We start from the raw sequence: 16911 nt of genomic DNA on the forward strand, positions 1-16911 counted from the left end.
TTTATGTATTCTGATTTTGATTTATAATTTTAATGACTTACTAGATTAAAAGCATCAGTAGTTAAACCGATGTTCAAAACTCATTAATCAACTTAGAAGACACAAATTACTGTAAAAAAACGTGAACTTCCGAAGGAGTCAGACATTGTTTGTTAACACTGTAGGTGTACCCTTCTATACATTTAACACCTGCCTTGTGAATTCATCATTCAGTCAACAGTTCAGGGCAATAGAAAGAACTCAACCTTTGATTTAGCTACAGAGGATTATTCTGGTATCTAAAACTTGGTAATTTAACATAGCAGATAAAGGCAACAGTAGTATACAAAAGTCATTAACTGATTGAGAGAAAACAAATCCGGGTCACAAACTAAAACCGCGAGTAACACATCAACTTTAAGAAACAACAGAACACTGAAGTGCAAAAAAAAGGCAATGCAACATACATATAAACGAACTATTAGATAAAAGCTGCCATATTCCTGACATGGTACAGGAAATTTTAAGATTTTTTTTTTTATAGAATCATGAAATCGAAAACCTCGAATTAATGACACAAGAGAGTTCAGACACAGAAATATTGCATAGGGCAACCATTTCATGATGTGACAGTAGAACTTAGATTGAGTATTTCATTTGTTTTCTGCAGTTTTTGAGCAGAAGTATTAAGTATGTTTGTGTACACAAGCATGAGCGAAACAAATTGATTGAAATATTTATAGGTCATACGATGTGGCAGAGGGTTATTTTGCTGAAAGATGAGAAGTTGACAATAGAAAAAAATGAATTAATTCCATGTGTATATCTGTGTCAGCAAGCATCCCTTTAGTTTCGGTAATATCCTTTATCTCAAGTTCGCTGGAATAGGTGAGATTCAACCACTCAAAAAAGTGAAGGTTAGATTGATTGATAGGACATCATCAATATATCTGATGTTGAAATTGAAAAGATATGGTTCTATTTTTAAACCTGCAAGATATTGAAAAGTTATATTAATATAGTGTAAATTAAGGATGTACTTAGGTGAGGTTTTGGAATCTGTGTCAAATGTTCGGACTCCTTGGTGTTTTTCAATACAATACAATGTAAAATATTTTACCCCATAACACCCATTTATTTTTTCACATAAGACTTAATAGCTCATGAAAGGTCATTTATCAAAATTTTAGAAGATTCTTGATTTTCTTTCTTTTGTTTTGAGATCCAATAATAACAATGCAAATATAAGGTAAAAGTCCGAGTCTGCCTTTTCCCGCCATATTTAAAATCTCAAATATCTTGAAAAGGAGGTCCGTGACCTATCAATATTTTTTGCTTATTTTTATCCTTAAATGATGCTCTACCAGCTTATAGTATCAATTTTAAATTCTTAATTTATTAATTTTCACCTAACCTCACCTAAGTACATCCTTAAGGTCAAACGCCAAACCACAAGACCCTATATACTATACCTCAGTGATTTGTGACCGTATATTGTAATAAAACCACTATTATGATAACTTTCCAAAAGTTGTTGTCTAGTTGTGTTTAGTTTGCAGTTTAATGTAGAATCACTCTGTTTCATCTTTCAAGGCCACCTTTTTGCACAACATTTGCTGCAAGATATGTTTCTGTCATAGAAAAAATAATTTAACAAAGAGTGCTGAGTGTGTAAAAAGAAAAATTAAAAGAAATCCGTTATGAAAATTTCGTCTTCTTGAAATTGAAGAAATCTCTTTTTCGAAAATTTCATTTTCAATCGTATGTCACTCATTTTTCAGAATGAGATTAATGTGTAAAGATGACATGATAAACCTAGAAATATTCTGTCTGATCTGTGTATTGATATAGTCAAGTCAGTGAAGTGCCTATCATTGGTCATATTTGGTTATCGAATGTTTGTCCTTTCTACTTTTTATCCATGTATATATTGGTGTCATTCTTTATTGTGATTTTCTTGTAAATCGTAGCAACCATAACCTTAAAATGTGTTAAACAGACAACACCATGACAAAATTTCTCGTTCATACTTAAAAAATACCTGAGCTTGGAAAGAGTGCGTGGTATAACCTATTTTGTATTCTGGTCTATGTGTATAGTGGTCACTCATTTATATTTTATCGTCTGTAATTGAAAGTTTCCTCATTGCTTTATCATATTTTGTAAAAAGGTTTCTAGCAACACCACGTACACTGTAAGATGTTACGTATCTTCTTTTTCATTTAATGCTTTGGAGATAATTAACCATGGACAGTTTTCTATTTTGCAATTTGTAATTACATTTTATTACCTTATACATGTATTTGTCTAATGCATTATAATAACTTTTTGTTAATTTTATCTTTCTTTAGTACATTGTAATCTGTTCCTTTCAATTGTATCTTTATCTGTACAGTGTAATTACTAAGTCTTTTGTATTAATGTACTTTATTGACATCTAGTGCAGTATAATTACTTCGGATTACTTTACATTTTGTGAAGTGTCATTACTTTAAGTTTACTTTCATTCTGGTACCGTTTTTTTTTTTCTACTTCTTACTAACTGTATCTACTTCTGATGCATTTTTTTAATTTCGTATTAAATTTATCCATCTCTTGTGCGGTGTCAAACTAATTTCTATATATTCACTATTTTTTTTGGTGCAGTGTATCATATAATTAATTTATATTTATCACATTCCGCTGCTGCAGTTTTGTTTGCATTGACTGTAAAAGCTTCTGGTGTAGTGTTTATACTTTGTATTATCTTTACCACTTTTTTAATTACTTTGTATTTTCTTAATCTACCACTGGTGCTGTGTAATTACTTTGTTTTATTACATATATTCACCTCTAGTGAACAACTCCAGTAATCGGGTGGTAAAGTGCTCGCCTCAAGTACGGGAGAACGTCGGAAATTACTCTGTATCAATTTAAGTTTTATTTGGTGCGGTTTAGGTAATTTGTAATTTGCATTAACTCTCAAGCAGTTTATTTCTTGTATTAACTTTCTATCACTTGTGTAGTGTAATTTTATTTGTATTCTTCAATTATATTCTGAAGATATACTTTGTCTGCATATTGTGTAGTGTTTTTACCTTGAATTCACTTTATATTTCTCTGATTTGGTGTCATTTCTTTATCTTTTACTTCGTCGAATTTTTGTTCAATGTAATTACATTTGTACTTTGAATCTGCCATACCACTGGTGCAGTGTAACCTCTTGTATAAACTTTGCCTTTTTCTTTCTATTAATTCTTACCTTGTGAGCAGAACTTGTAAACTCCCGCTCGAATCCGGGGTATCTGATCGAGTCAATGGTATAAAGAATCATCGTGTCCGTCCGTCATGCTTTTGGTTCAAAAGTTAGAATAAATAGATAATGTCATTTTTTTTTAATGAATCGAAATTTTAATAAAATGTATTGGGAAACAAAATACAGGTTAGTATCGATTATATCTTATTAAATTTTAACAATCAAGAGATAGAGTATGCTTTTTGGAGAGAAAAAGTATATTAACAGATGATAAACAGAGAACTGATTTTTAGAGTTAATTGACATTTTAAGGAAAACTTTCGTACCGTCATAATAAGTTCAGTTCAATCTTCATTGTTTTCACTTGGTGCCGTCCGAAAATTGTTGTTCTTTTTGTAGATAAAAATCAAAATGTGATAAGTTTACATATGATAATAGTTATCAAATATACCAGGATTGTAATTTAATACGCCAGACACGCGTTTCGTATAAGACTCATCAGTGACGTTCAGATCAAAATAGTTAGAAAGTTACACAATTAAACAGTTCAGGGGCATTGAGGACCAAAAATTCCAAAAGTTGTGTGTGCCAAATACGGCTAAGGTAGTCTATTCCTGGGATAAGAAAATCCTTAGTTTCTCGAAAAATCCAGAATTTTTTAACAAGAAATTTATAAAATTTTCCATATAATTGATATACATGTCAACACTGAAGTGCTGACTACTGGGCTGGTGATAGATAATACCTTCGGGGACGACACGTCCACCAACAGTGGCATCGACCCAGTGATGTAAATAGTTATCAAATGAACCAGGATTATAATTTAATACTCAGAAAAGGTACCTGGCTTTTGACCTTAATTGAAATGTTTTTAATGTAATGATATGGACCAATATATTCTGGTTTAATTAAGTTTGATTTTCGTCTTTTCTTACTTTTCCGTTTCAGGGATATGTTATTTGATCGTAGGACGAATACATTTTTGTTTGTTTCTAGATAATGAATAGAGAGGAACCGCTTTTTTTCAAATTAATAGAAATATCAATGAAATATTAGGCAATTGAAGACAGGTTAAGTTCGATTTTCGTTGTTCTTACTTGTACTTTTGCAGAGATACGGTACTTGATATATCACCTTTGTTGTTCTTTTTATTCACTTGATATGCCTGTGGTACAGTATTATAACTTTAAATTACTTTATCTACTTCTCAAACAGTGTTTTACTTCATATTGTAGTGTGATTACCTCGTTTTTAACTTTCTATTTCTCTTATGCAATGGCGTTACTTTGTGTTTTACTTTATCTCATTACCGAACAGTGGAATTACCATGTTCCCACTTTCTCTTTCTCTGATGTAATGACATTACTTTCTATTTTACTATATTTCATTCTCGTACAGTGTTATTACTTTGTATTTACTTTCTTCTCTTTCCTTGCTGCAATGTTGTTACTTTGTGTTTTACTTCATCTCATTCCCGAGCATATTTATTACTATGTTTAAACTTTCTCTTTCCCGTATGCAATGTAATTATTTTGTATTTTACTTTATCTAATTCTTCAATGTTCTTGTACAGTGTAATTACTTTGTATTAAGCATACGTCTAGTGCAGTGTACTTTGCATTAACTTGATTTTCCTTTGGTAAAATATCCCGCTTGTATTTAGTTATCTTTTTCGTGTGCAGAATAATAACTTGAATAATCTCTGGAGCGCTGATTTTACTTTGAAAACCACAGGTGCATGGTAAACAAAACCAAACACTACAGCGCAATTACTATTGTCTTATTACATAGACAATAATAGTGCATTGACTTGACATATCAACGCTATAAGGATGAGGCTTAGAAACGGGGAAACGCGAGGCTGTGCCGAGCATTTTCCCCGTTTCTGGCCGAATCCTTATATCGTTGATATGTCAAGTCAATGCTCTATTATTGTCTTTATACTGCAATCTAAAAAAAAACATTTTCAATTGTTGTTTATTGTGTTAATGTTATTTTTTTATTTAAATATTGGGAAAAATCCCCCTTTAAAAAGGCCTCATATCACACAGACGGAGAAATATAAAACACGATGAAATGTACATCATTACCGCAATCATTGGTGAACGAATTCGTTGCAGACTAAAATATCAACAATAAACATAAAACATAATGATTTATAGGTTGCAAACAAAAAAATATTAAAAAGTGAATTATGTTTTCCCGAAAATTGCAAAAGAAACAAGTTTGAGTCGTTTAACGCATCGTTGTTTACATTGAAAACAAGAACAGGTTGAAGAGGTCGTATGAATAATTAAACATAATTTCGACAATTTCTATTTAAATATTCATGAGGAAAAGTGATATCAGGTCAGTGACTGTATATGACATAGAAATATACGGTCAACGCATTTTGACTGCTCAAATAGAACGAGTGCAGTATAATTTCTTATATCGACTATTGTGCTCCCTAGTAGATTTCTTACTCTATTTTATTCAGCCATTGAAAAAAGTGTTTCGCGTGAAGAACGTGCTTTTAATTAAATTATTTACGATGACATCATAAATCGTGTTAAAAGCAAGACAGATGAGAACCACAAAAACAAAAAAGGACATGTCTTTTGATATCAAATACAATAAGACAATTATTGCCAACACATTTGCCATTTTTTGTTTATTTTATATTTAATTATATGTATGATGCATTTGCGCAATGCTTTTACGCTATAAGCAGCATTCCATAACATGCTTGTTGCTTCGCTTCTAACACACAGGCAGTATCAAATCGTTCATCAACATATATTTCCATGTTAAAAGACACAAACAATATGCTTGTCTCTTAGATTGTCTGCGACGTTTTAGTAAGCATCATGCTAGCAATACTCATAAATGAACCTCCTTTCTCATGGGCAAGAAAATAAGGAGATATAAAGTACCAGTCAGTGTGCCAGTGAAAAACAACCAAAACATGAATCTGTCGAGAACTGTCCCTGCTTCTTGCCATTGATTCCGAAGATTTGTTTCTCGATCTTTTTCTTCCTCTCTATCTATGAGGTTTTGTAATGTTTGTAATACTAATTCTTGAAATTTCTCAGTATTTTCCTGTGAAGTGTTATATGGATTTGGCTGATTTGAGTTATTTACTTCGTTTTCACCTTTAACGAAAAGTATGCTATCACAAACTCGGGTAGTTCCGTTAACCATCGGCAATTTTCGGAAACTTCCATTTCCTGTATAAACAGTTTCAACTAAATGAGTCTGCGACGGTTTTGGCTGATATGGTATATGATATAGTGTCATGCACATTGCTTTTGATAGAAATGTCACAACCCTTTTAAAACAATATGGAAGCGGCACTGGATCGTGCATTCCCTTCATATAAATATTTGATACAAGGACGGAAAATATTATAGAACAAGAAGTAAAGGACATGGCTGTGATCAGATAAATTCCTAGAAATAAAAAAAGAAATGTCATTATATCGTACTGTTTAGACATGTCAATAAAACAATATTTAGAGCAACATTTTTTTCTTAAATGTTTATTTTTTTTATGTGGTATCTACGACACAACTTGACTAAAAATAATTGTCAAGGACAACATACGAACGTCAAACGCTAACGCATTTTCTATACCACACGCAATATTTGAATCGCCCGTAGAAGTTTATACACTTTTGCCTTTTTTTGTTGACGATTAATCCTTAGCATAAATATGTTTAGGTACTCAACTTTATATTAGTGGTACACTACAAATGTATGACATAGTTTAATATGTTTATTGTTTTAAAGCAAACACATTTTATGGTTTAGACAACTAAATACGGTTCTCCACCTCTTGTTGGCTCATACTTAAAACGGTTGTTCAAATATCATCACACTTATGACTTGCTGATTACTAATGTGTTGACACTGAGTGTCTAGTATATAGTAGTGATGTATACAGTAATAGATAATAACTAATCTTATATTATCGTTTATGCTATGCAATATTTGTCACTAGACGTTGAGCAGCAACCAATCAAGATATACTCTGAATGTACCGTGCACTTTTAAAGATGGCAGACGCGAACAATCAATTAATCTATACTCTGAATGTAACATGCACTTTTAAAGATGACAGACACTTAAGTAATAATTAATCAATCAATCTATACTCTGAATGTACCATGCACTTTTAAATAAGAAAGACTTATTACTATGTATTTGAAAATACCTACCAAGTAATGGGACATAAAATGATGTGGCTGGAGTATTCTCAGCTATTAGTAACATAAACACTGAGAGTGAGAGCAATACGGTTAACCCTAGAGTTATCTTCTCTCCACTATCTGGACGCAGCCAAAATCCAAGTAATGTCAAGGACGCTAACATGGCTGACGGAATAATCACATTGTACATATAGTATGTGGTCCTGCGACGAATATGAATATGAAAAGTAACATCGGGGAACGGTGTCGGACAACAAGGATAGACAACTACGTTTCGAATAGCTTTTGTGTCAATAAGCTTCCATTCCCCATTTTCTACATAGTTAGACAAATCTATGTCCACAGATCTATTTGTAACATCAACCTGGAATCCATCATACAACCAAGAACCCATTTTTAACTTGCATATTTGGTCATCAAATGGAAAATATGTTATATCCATTTGGCAAGTACTACGAAATTTGACTATAGGAGGCCAAAAAACGTTTCCATCATGTCCGACCATTGCTAATGATTCCATATATTTGTTTGTGTAGTCATTGGCACTGAAAGATAAAAAGGTTTAATTAAAATTTACTTCAGACTGCAGTTACTTAGCCAGGTGGAAACTAAGATGCAAAAACAACAAAAATTGAGAAAATTGAAGAGGATAAGAAAAAAAATAATTCTAAGACTTTTATTTGCTACTTATTCCTGATGTGGAAATCATCCGCGGACCAAACATTATTGTTCTTATGTCACGCAGAAAGACCGACCACAAAACACACTAAAACCTTCTTTAAAATAGCAGTGAAATAATATTAGAACTCTAGACGGCAAAAACCTTTACAATTAAGACTTGATGCGGACGTGGGACGTTAAAACGCAGTTCATAGAGAAAACTCATGAAATGTCAATTTAGACTTGGTCCGGCAGGTTTCTTGTCTCTAAATACTCAAAAAATAGACTAAATTTGAATGTTAAAATTTCCATTCCATATTGTTCGGTGTAAGAAATATTTCTGTCAGAATTTTTTTTTTTATTAACATTATGAAGCTCATTCGCTTCAAACTTTAATGTTTTCATAGATGGGACTTTATCATGAAGAAGATTTGATGCATACAGGCAAATACTACCTGGCATCACTTTGTTATTCTTTACTTAGTCCTCATCGCTTTTTGGAAGTTTATGATACAGATAAAGTGGCTGTACTCAATTACAAGTCGTGCACTTTTCATCGACATTCTGCAGCAGATGTTAGCTTGTTTTTTTTTAATTAATTAACCACGTGGATCAGAAAAAAAACGAACAACTGGTACCTGTTATAGAGTATGATATCAGGTCTCCATAGTTTCGTACAAGGTATTCGGAGCAACTCTAACCCGTTATAATCAGCTGGATCCCAAAGTAGCTTTTCATCTTTCCATTCCTATCATATGTAAAGGTACATCAATCATCAATGTTATCAATGTTATCAACAGTTCATTTTAATATCATGTAATGAAAAAGTTAACAAGAACGAAAATATTTTTTATCGAATAAAGTCAATTTTTAAATAATATTTGTTCGATGTAAGATGTAAGATTAAATATTGTGCAACCGACGGAGGCAAGCGATGCACCCTAGAACAAGTTATTTTGACGTTTAAAAAATTAAACTACAGCAGGTGTGCCCCCTTAGTATTTGTTGTTTATTCGTTAGATCTAGGTCTGTGGCTTGAATGAACAATTGACAGTTATATAAATTAGAAAAAGCAAATACTTAGTATATATAAATAAATATTGGCTTTGTTTCTTTCTTATACTTGACCGTTGCTAGAGGAAGCAGCACCAAGATGTATATATATATATAAGCAGTTTGATCATTAATCAAAGGAATAAATCTTAAGAAGGCAAAACAACAAAAGCAATACAATAAACACAGCACATTTTAAAGATCTCTTTGAACAAATTATTAGATAAGTTGCAAAAGTTTCATCACAAGCTGATTTCACCTGGATAATTACAGGCGCCTGATGAAGTTTGCGTGTAGTAATATAAAGAGTGACTCTAAATAGAATATAACAAAAGTTTATAACACTCCTGAATCGCGGAATATTCCTATATTATTTTTTATAAGTGACACTTTATGATTTTCATCAAAAACCGCTACAGTTATCAAATGGAACAATAATCATCACGGATTCCCGTTCAGTTTTATTTCAGCCTCTGCAGTTGTTTTTCTTATATTTTATTGTACGGTTAATTTATTACCCGAAATAAGTTTTTAAAGTTGTGTTGTCTGTTTTTGTTTTTACATCTGAAGTCAGATTTATAATTCCTCTGTCTTGTGTTATTATCTTTAACACACTTTCGCTGTCGCCGGAATGAGACTCTTATGTCTATATTGTATTTCGTGACGTTTTAGTTGGTTATCAATGCTGTTCAGAAGGATATATCTTACTTTTTGTACCAAGATGTACATACCTGATCTAGCCATATGTTCAGAACTAATACTTGATTTCTTTCATCCTGAAAATAGATGTATGAACATATATATGTATATCTACAAATTTTGTGAAATAAGGATTTTACTTTGATATGAAATAAATAATTATATATGCAAATAAATTTTAAACAATAAGTAAAATGCCACGTGACTATGTATACCATTCAAAAGGTCAATGTAAAAAAAAGTAATCAAGATTAGGGTCAAACATCATTTATTTTTTTGGTGTTAGGTTGTTACTTGCAATCGCATTTTGGCCTTTTCGAAGTTATTCAGGATTAGAAAAAAGACACAAGTGAGAGGTTTAGCTAGCTTTAAAACCAGGTTTATTCCACCATTTTTTACAAAAGAAAATATCTGTACCAAGTCAGGAATATGACAGTTGTTGTCCATTCATTTGAGCTTTTGATTTTGTCATTGGAATTATCTTTTTCAATATTCCACGGAGATCAGTATTTTTTGTGATTTACTTTTTAATATGTTCTGGATTCTTACCCATCAATTAACTCATTATTATAAATGTATTATTGTTCAGCAGTTTGTTTGGTTTTTTGTTTAAGGATGACCTGTATATCTGACCTTCTTAATATCTGATGATCTCTACTTACAACATCAAACAGCTGAGTTAATGTTATTCCCAATCGCACCACAACCGGATGTGACGCATTGAATACAGGTCTGGTCTCGCTGCTGTAATGTTTCATCAAAACAGATAATAATCGTTGTTCATCTGTCATGAATAATCTTTGTTCATCTGTCAAATTTTGTCCTTGGATTACTGAATATGAAAATACAATAATTGTTAACCAATTTTGTGAAAGTTCTATTTGTTTATATTTTGAATGGATAACTATATCTATACGAATAATTTAGCACGTTCACTACTTCTTACACAATAGATGGCAAATCAATGTTCTTGTCAATTGTTTCAGAATTATGTTGGTTTTTTTTATCATTTGTTTGTTATATGTAACAATAAGAACATATCCAGAACAAAAACTAAATATGGAATTAATAAACACTAGATGATAATTTAGAAAAAAAATACAATGATAACTTTTTAAGCACGAAAGTAGCATCGTTATTGTTTATCTTGCTGTCTTTTGTCTTTTGTCAATGCGTTTATGTATCTCTTTTGATTAAACGATTAGTATATTCGGTCACCGTGTTTTCCTTTATATTATTCCCATAGTCTGTGTCTGTCATCAGCCCTCGGCCTAGGTCAGTTAATTAAAAGCGGTCTCAAATTACTAGAGTTGCTAGATGTGGGAGGTTAATGGGGGTTAGAGTAATTTGAGGGATTTTTTTATTAAGAATTTAAATGTAATGTATCTGTTTTTGTGTTAAACATTTTTAAAAGAGCTTAGTTTTTTATATGGGCTGTCGGAACATTTTTTCTTTTTTCGTTTTTCTATTTTGTATTATAAACATTATACATATAAAAAAGAAGATGTGTATGATTGCCAATGAGACAACTGTCCACAAGAGACCAACATGATACATGTTTGTTCTACGAATTTTATTGTGTAAAAATCTCAAGTTTGATTTTGAATACTTAGAATAACAAGAAAAGAACAATTGTAAGAATTTCAGGTATTATGGATAAAAGGAACTATGTCCTGCTTTCTACTTGACCGATACACTGGGCTGTATATGTTACGTGCTAGTTCGGAGTCAAGTTAACTATCAACATGAAGACATGTCATCCAGACATTTACATGGACAGATTATAAATATTGTATTTATTATTCTGACTCCGAACCGATCAGTCTGACCTGACTCCTAAATTGGGCGTGTTGACGAGAGAGGCAGAAAATTTGCATTTCCAAGTCTTTGCCGCACCAAGTAGGTTATATAAATCAACGACACCGCCCCTTAAAAGTGACAAACACGCTATCACAGTTGGTGACAAATCTAGCTCATGCATCAATTGAAACTCTAATGAAATTTATTTTAAAACACTCTGCATAATGTTTTTGAAGAATTATTCAATAAACTGAAACTATGTTCGCTATAATATAAAAAGCCTACGATGAAATTCAAAATACTTGCAAATACCAAATGACGAAAGAATAACATGCAAAACGGCGCAAAGTAATTTGTTAGTTTCGATACATCTAATTACCTAATTGTCTTTAAATAATGATGTGCAAAAACGTACCTGAATGAACTAAACTCTGAAGTAATAACAGCAGAAAAACTATAGAAAAGGCTTCGTCACATCTCATTTTCTACAGACATAACACTCCAAATGTAAAGATCCTGTTAGATTCCTCCTTCTGAAACAGAAACACAATTGAATCATCATTAGGAATTATCAATTAACCTCTGATTAGAGGATATTCTTCTGTGCAGCATTAAGTTTTGGTAACTATGACCTTTCAGTAGTAATTACGTGGTTCATTGGGCTTTACACGGCAGGTTACATTCTACAATTTGATAATAGTTACAACACATCCTTCTATTGCTTAGATAAATCTTTCGTATTTTTAATATCAGCTAAAGAGTTTACCTGTATGCGTACAAACGAATTTTACAGAGTATTCGCCTTTTATTTATATTGGTAAAGATTTTTTCAACTCATTTTCAGTCTTGCTTTTGTAAAGAAAAACGTGGTAACTAGTTATTTCTATTGTTTAGATTTTTAGCTGACTTTGGAAAGAACCATGAGGTAAAATATAATAAGTAATTTCGTTTAGATTTTGAACTCAGTTTTGGCTTCACTTTGGGCAAGAAAAATCTGATAAAAGAGTGTTTTGTGTGTAAGAGATTTCAACAAGTTGGAATTTAAAACTACATTTTCTATTTGTTACATGCAATGAATGCAAATAATTAGAAATAAAATAGTGGCAAATTCAATTAATTCTGTGACTCCTAGTGACATAAACTATACATTCTTGTGATAAGATTTAAGTCAGACAAAGCAGTATGAAACATATAACGTTAAACATAAGAACACAATCTAGACTTAAGCCAAATCAGTATTATAGTGGTAAATTATAAAATTTGTGGAAGTTTAAAAGAATTGCCTTATAAATAATGTCACTGCTGTATAGTTTGGTAATGTAATTCATAATCAAATATACAGCTTAACAAATGATACACAATTACTTTATCTGTTAAAGCGCTTTTATACCTGTGTGTAACATAATTAATTTTCCGTAAATTTGTGTATCTTAAAGCCTGTCTAAATAAAATTTAAAAATGTTGCAATTGCGAACCAAGTTATCAGATGATCCCTATAGGGAATTGACAATGACATAATATTTGTAACCACTTCACAGACTTATGGAATTATCATTGTATTCATTTTGTATACTAAATATTATAATGAATCTTTGTTAAGTATGTGAATTTAAAAATTATATGACGACCGACAACACAGAACACAGTTTCTCTAATGAGAAATAAGCACTTTGAAAAATACACACACCTTGGAGACTCACGTTATAACATTTGCTTTTTAAATTAAAATCGTGTGTAATAAGAGAAGAGAATTGTTTAGACTTAAACTATTGCTCAATTCATTTTATGTTTTGTTAATAGACTTCTGAAAGTAAAATATAAAGAGTCAATTTCCTTTTAATTTCTTATTTTTCTTTTAAATTCTTTTGTTATCAGTTCAACAGAGAATTAAGTGAAAGTTGATATTGTACATCTCTCTCATCTGGTAAACGTTTGGTTCTGTAAAACGTGCAACATAGATATTATATATAGAGACAAAAGATCTACAATCAAATACTAATAATAAATACATATGTGAATCTTAATATGACATACCCTTGCATTGTTTTTTCATATCTAGATATCATAAATGCTTTTGATCACGTGAGCCTCGATCAGGATGTATTAAAATGCAATAATTATACATTTACATGATGTATATGATAAGAGTTAACATGGTAAGGAAATCAAACAACTCTTTACAGATCTATACGACGAGGCATTTATTTGTCCAGTTATTATCAATAAATCAATAAAATAATAGTTGTTTACATTCTTCGTTATTCTTTGATGATTTGTTATTAATAGATTTATATCAACATTTCTAACTTTGATTTCATGTAAATATTATTTCATCGGTATTTTTCTTAGTGCGATCTTCACTTTGAGTCCGGTGTATGTACATTTTTCACAACACAAGGGTAATTCATATATCATTTAGATATGAGATAATATTATGTCAATCGCTTGCATATTTTGAGGTCTGTTTTATGTGATTTTATTTGTTATCTTAGAGTTACTGATCAAATCAAACACAGGAATTGCACTTTTAATTAGTCATTCATTTATCTAGATTGCAAATTTTTTTATTTTTTTTTTATTTATTTTTGCATTAATTCATGATATTCATCTTTCTTAGAACCATGATAAAGTACATGCATGAAATAATTATCTTATTTGTAACGAAAAGTTCATAAGAATTAAAAAAAACATGAAAAATGTAAATATAAAAATTAGAAGATGTGGTATGATTGCCAAATGAGACAACTCTCTTCAAGCGTTAATTAATCGCAAAGAAACACTACTTGGGAATGTGGGTTGTTCGGCGAGAACGGATGCAAAACGTATATGTGTAAAAGTAAGTGATAGCTTTTGTTCTATTTTGAAGAAGAAGTCCAATATTTAATTTAAATTTCAGTAATTTTTCAATTATCACATACCATTAGTACCATCAAAATGGCATAAACCTATAATATGAAAATAAGGCGATGTGGTATGATTGCCAACGAGACAACTATCCACCAACATTCAAATGAAGTGGAGGTAAGCAATAATTATCATAGACAACCGTACGGTATTCAACAATGATAAACCCATGACGTATAGTGGGGTATAAGAGCCCCTTGCATGAAAAATCTGAAACAATTCAATTGAAAAAGTAAACGGCCTGATTTAATATAATAAAACAGTTTACAAAAAAACAAATATGACAAACACGAACCAAGGACAACCACTGAACTACAGGCTACATATTGATACTGTCTAGTTTAACTATAAAAAAGATATGTGCACCGATTTATACCGAGAATGTTTATTTTAAAGGGGCACTAGCTGTCAAATTCATTGTAACCGATTTGACTCAAATTCTCATATTTGGTTTATAACAATGTAAAACATTTATCCAAACTATCAAAAGTCTAAAATAAACAGTTTACAGAGCATGGGGTAGATAATATATAGGTTCGTTTCCTGTGTATTTTAGTCCAGACGCCATCTAATTAACTATCGATTTGACCTCAGATGACCATATAAGCGATGTAAACAAAAATAAAGATACGAATAGATTAAACCAACACGTGCAATTGCATTTTTATAGGTCTGTTTGATTTTATTTTATAGATTAAAAATAGATGTTTCTCATTGTTTTTAACCATATAAGAATGATTTTATGTGCATCGAATTAGTTCTCAAATGATTTACCGTAGTTTCACTTTCATTGTTGACATTCTTTTTCTTTAAATAACCAGTACGCGTACAATGCATGCGTTGTCAATCTCTAGCTAGGGGTTAACTTGAAGTTCACATGAATACCGGTTAGAATGATGATGACGTTTTCACTTGCAAGTGAATCAGTCAAAAATTATGTTTAATCGCTTATTTCAACAGAATTAAAGGAAATTGATTGCCAAAAGCAAATTGTTATTTCATTATTCCAATTTGATTAATGATTGATCTAAAAAAATCATACTTTATTTTTTTATATATATCGTAGCTAGTGCCCCTTTAACTACAATATGTACAATGAACTTTTTGTTTTATCTTTGTTTTTCAGAATTCGATGTCACTACACCTTGAAGAACAGTAACCATAACTTGCTATTGTAAGAGTCTGATTGTAATAATTGCACCAGAAACATACATACATCATATTAATTAAGGTTATAGTTGTATTATGCAGGTACATAATATAAGCGTCTGTCGGTGGTATCATCTATAATAAGTCTTTTTTTTTTATAGCTCTCTGTTTTTAGAAGATAACTAAGTCTTGTGTTATTTTGTAATTCATGATATAATTAACATTGTTCAATATAATCGAACGATAATGATTTCCGTGTACTCGATGCACTATTTCTCTACTATGGATTCTCTCAGATAATCCAGGTACGCTAGATACGCAGTTTCTCGCGGATAGTTTCCATCAGGAATACTCGTTACTTGAATTTAGGGAGGACCAAATATAGCATGTTAGATAACATAAATGTAAAACAGGCCAATTTACAGAATGGCACATAGGCGGATCCATTAGGCACTGGATGTATCGACCCCCTGCCTTCCGTGGAAAAAAAATGATTATATAGAGAATCAGTGAATCATGACTGTATAGCGGGCCACCTCTTATGGCAGTCAGTGCCACCCCACCCCACCCCACCCCCTCCCCTTATTAAAAGTTCTAGATCCGCCACTGTGGCAAGATTGTGTAAGATCAGCTTTGTCCGATACGTTTTATTAATCAACTCCAGCGATGATTTAGCACTGTTTCATGTGCATAGGATTTTCATCTGGTAACTCTATGCATTATCGATATACCAGTCAATTCCATTTTATTATAAACACGTTTTTTAGAAGTTTTTGCTAATTAAATGCCTGAAGTATTTCAACCTGTTATATTAGTTTCAACACGAGCAGTCATTTGTTAAATCAGATATGTAACAATAAAAGCATTACAATAAAGGTTACCATAAAACATAGTTAAATCTAACATACCATGGTATGCTAAGTCAGCTGTTGCTTTCTGATGTTTTGTTTGATGAAATAAAAATTCAGATTAAGATTTCATGCAGAATTAAAAGATAAAAAAGAATTAAATGATGCTTTCGTAGAATTTTTCATGTGAATATTTTATAATGATATTCCTAATGTCCCACATTGCGGTACATACATGGAAATAAGAAGATGTGGTATGAGTGCCAATGAGTCCATTTTCTATCCAAGTCACATTGTGTAAAAAGTCATCAAAATTGAATAATAGGTCAAAATATGGTCTTCAGCACAAAGCCTTGGATTACATAGAACAGCAAATGTTAAAGGACCCCAAAAAG

General features: G+C 31.4%; 1 protein-coding gene across 3 annotated transcripts in view; it reads right to left on the minus strand.

Moving 5' to 3' along the window:
* Positions 1–5838: 5838 nt before the first annotated feature.
* LOC139519148 (neuronal acetylcholine receptor subunit alpha-10-like) overlaps positions 5839–16911 on the minus strand; it is a 33290-nt gene continuing 22217 nt past the window's right edge. For all 3 annotated transcript variants that reach the window (XM_071310971.1, XM_071310972.1, XM_071310970.1), the window contains exons 2-7: positions 12031–12148; positions 10478–10647; positions 9848–9892; positions 8702–8811; positions 7413–7948; positions 5839–6645 (exon numbers count right to left, since the gene is read on the minus strand). In XM_071310971.1, coding sequence (XP_071167072.1) covers positions 6077–6645; positions 7413–7948; positions 8702–8811; positions 9848–9892; positions 10478–10647; positions 12031–12097 — 1497 coding nt within the window. In that variant the 5' untranslated portion in view covers positions 12098–12148 and the 3' untranslated portion in view covers positions 5839–6076. The remainder of the gene's footprint in view (positions 6646–7412; positions 7949–8701; positions 8812–9847; positions 9893–10477; positions 10648–12030; positions 12149–16911) is intronic.

The sequence above is a fragment of the Mytilus edulis genome, chromosome 4 (assembly GCF_963676685.1).
Source record: "Mytilus edulis chromosome 4, xbMytEdul2.2, whole genome shotgun sequence".
Taxonomy (NCBI): domain Eukaryota; kingdom Metazoa; phylum Mollusca; class Bivalvia; order Mytilida; family Mytilidae; genus Mytilus; species Mytilus edulis.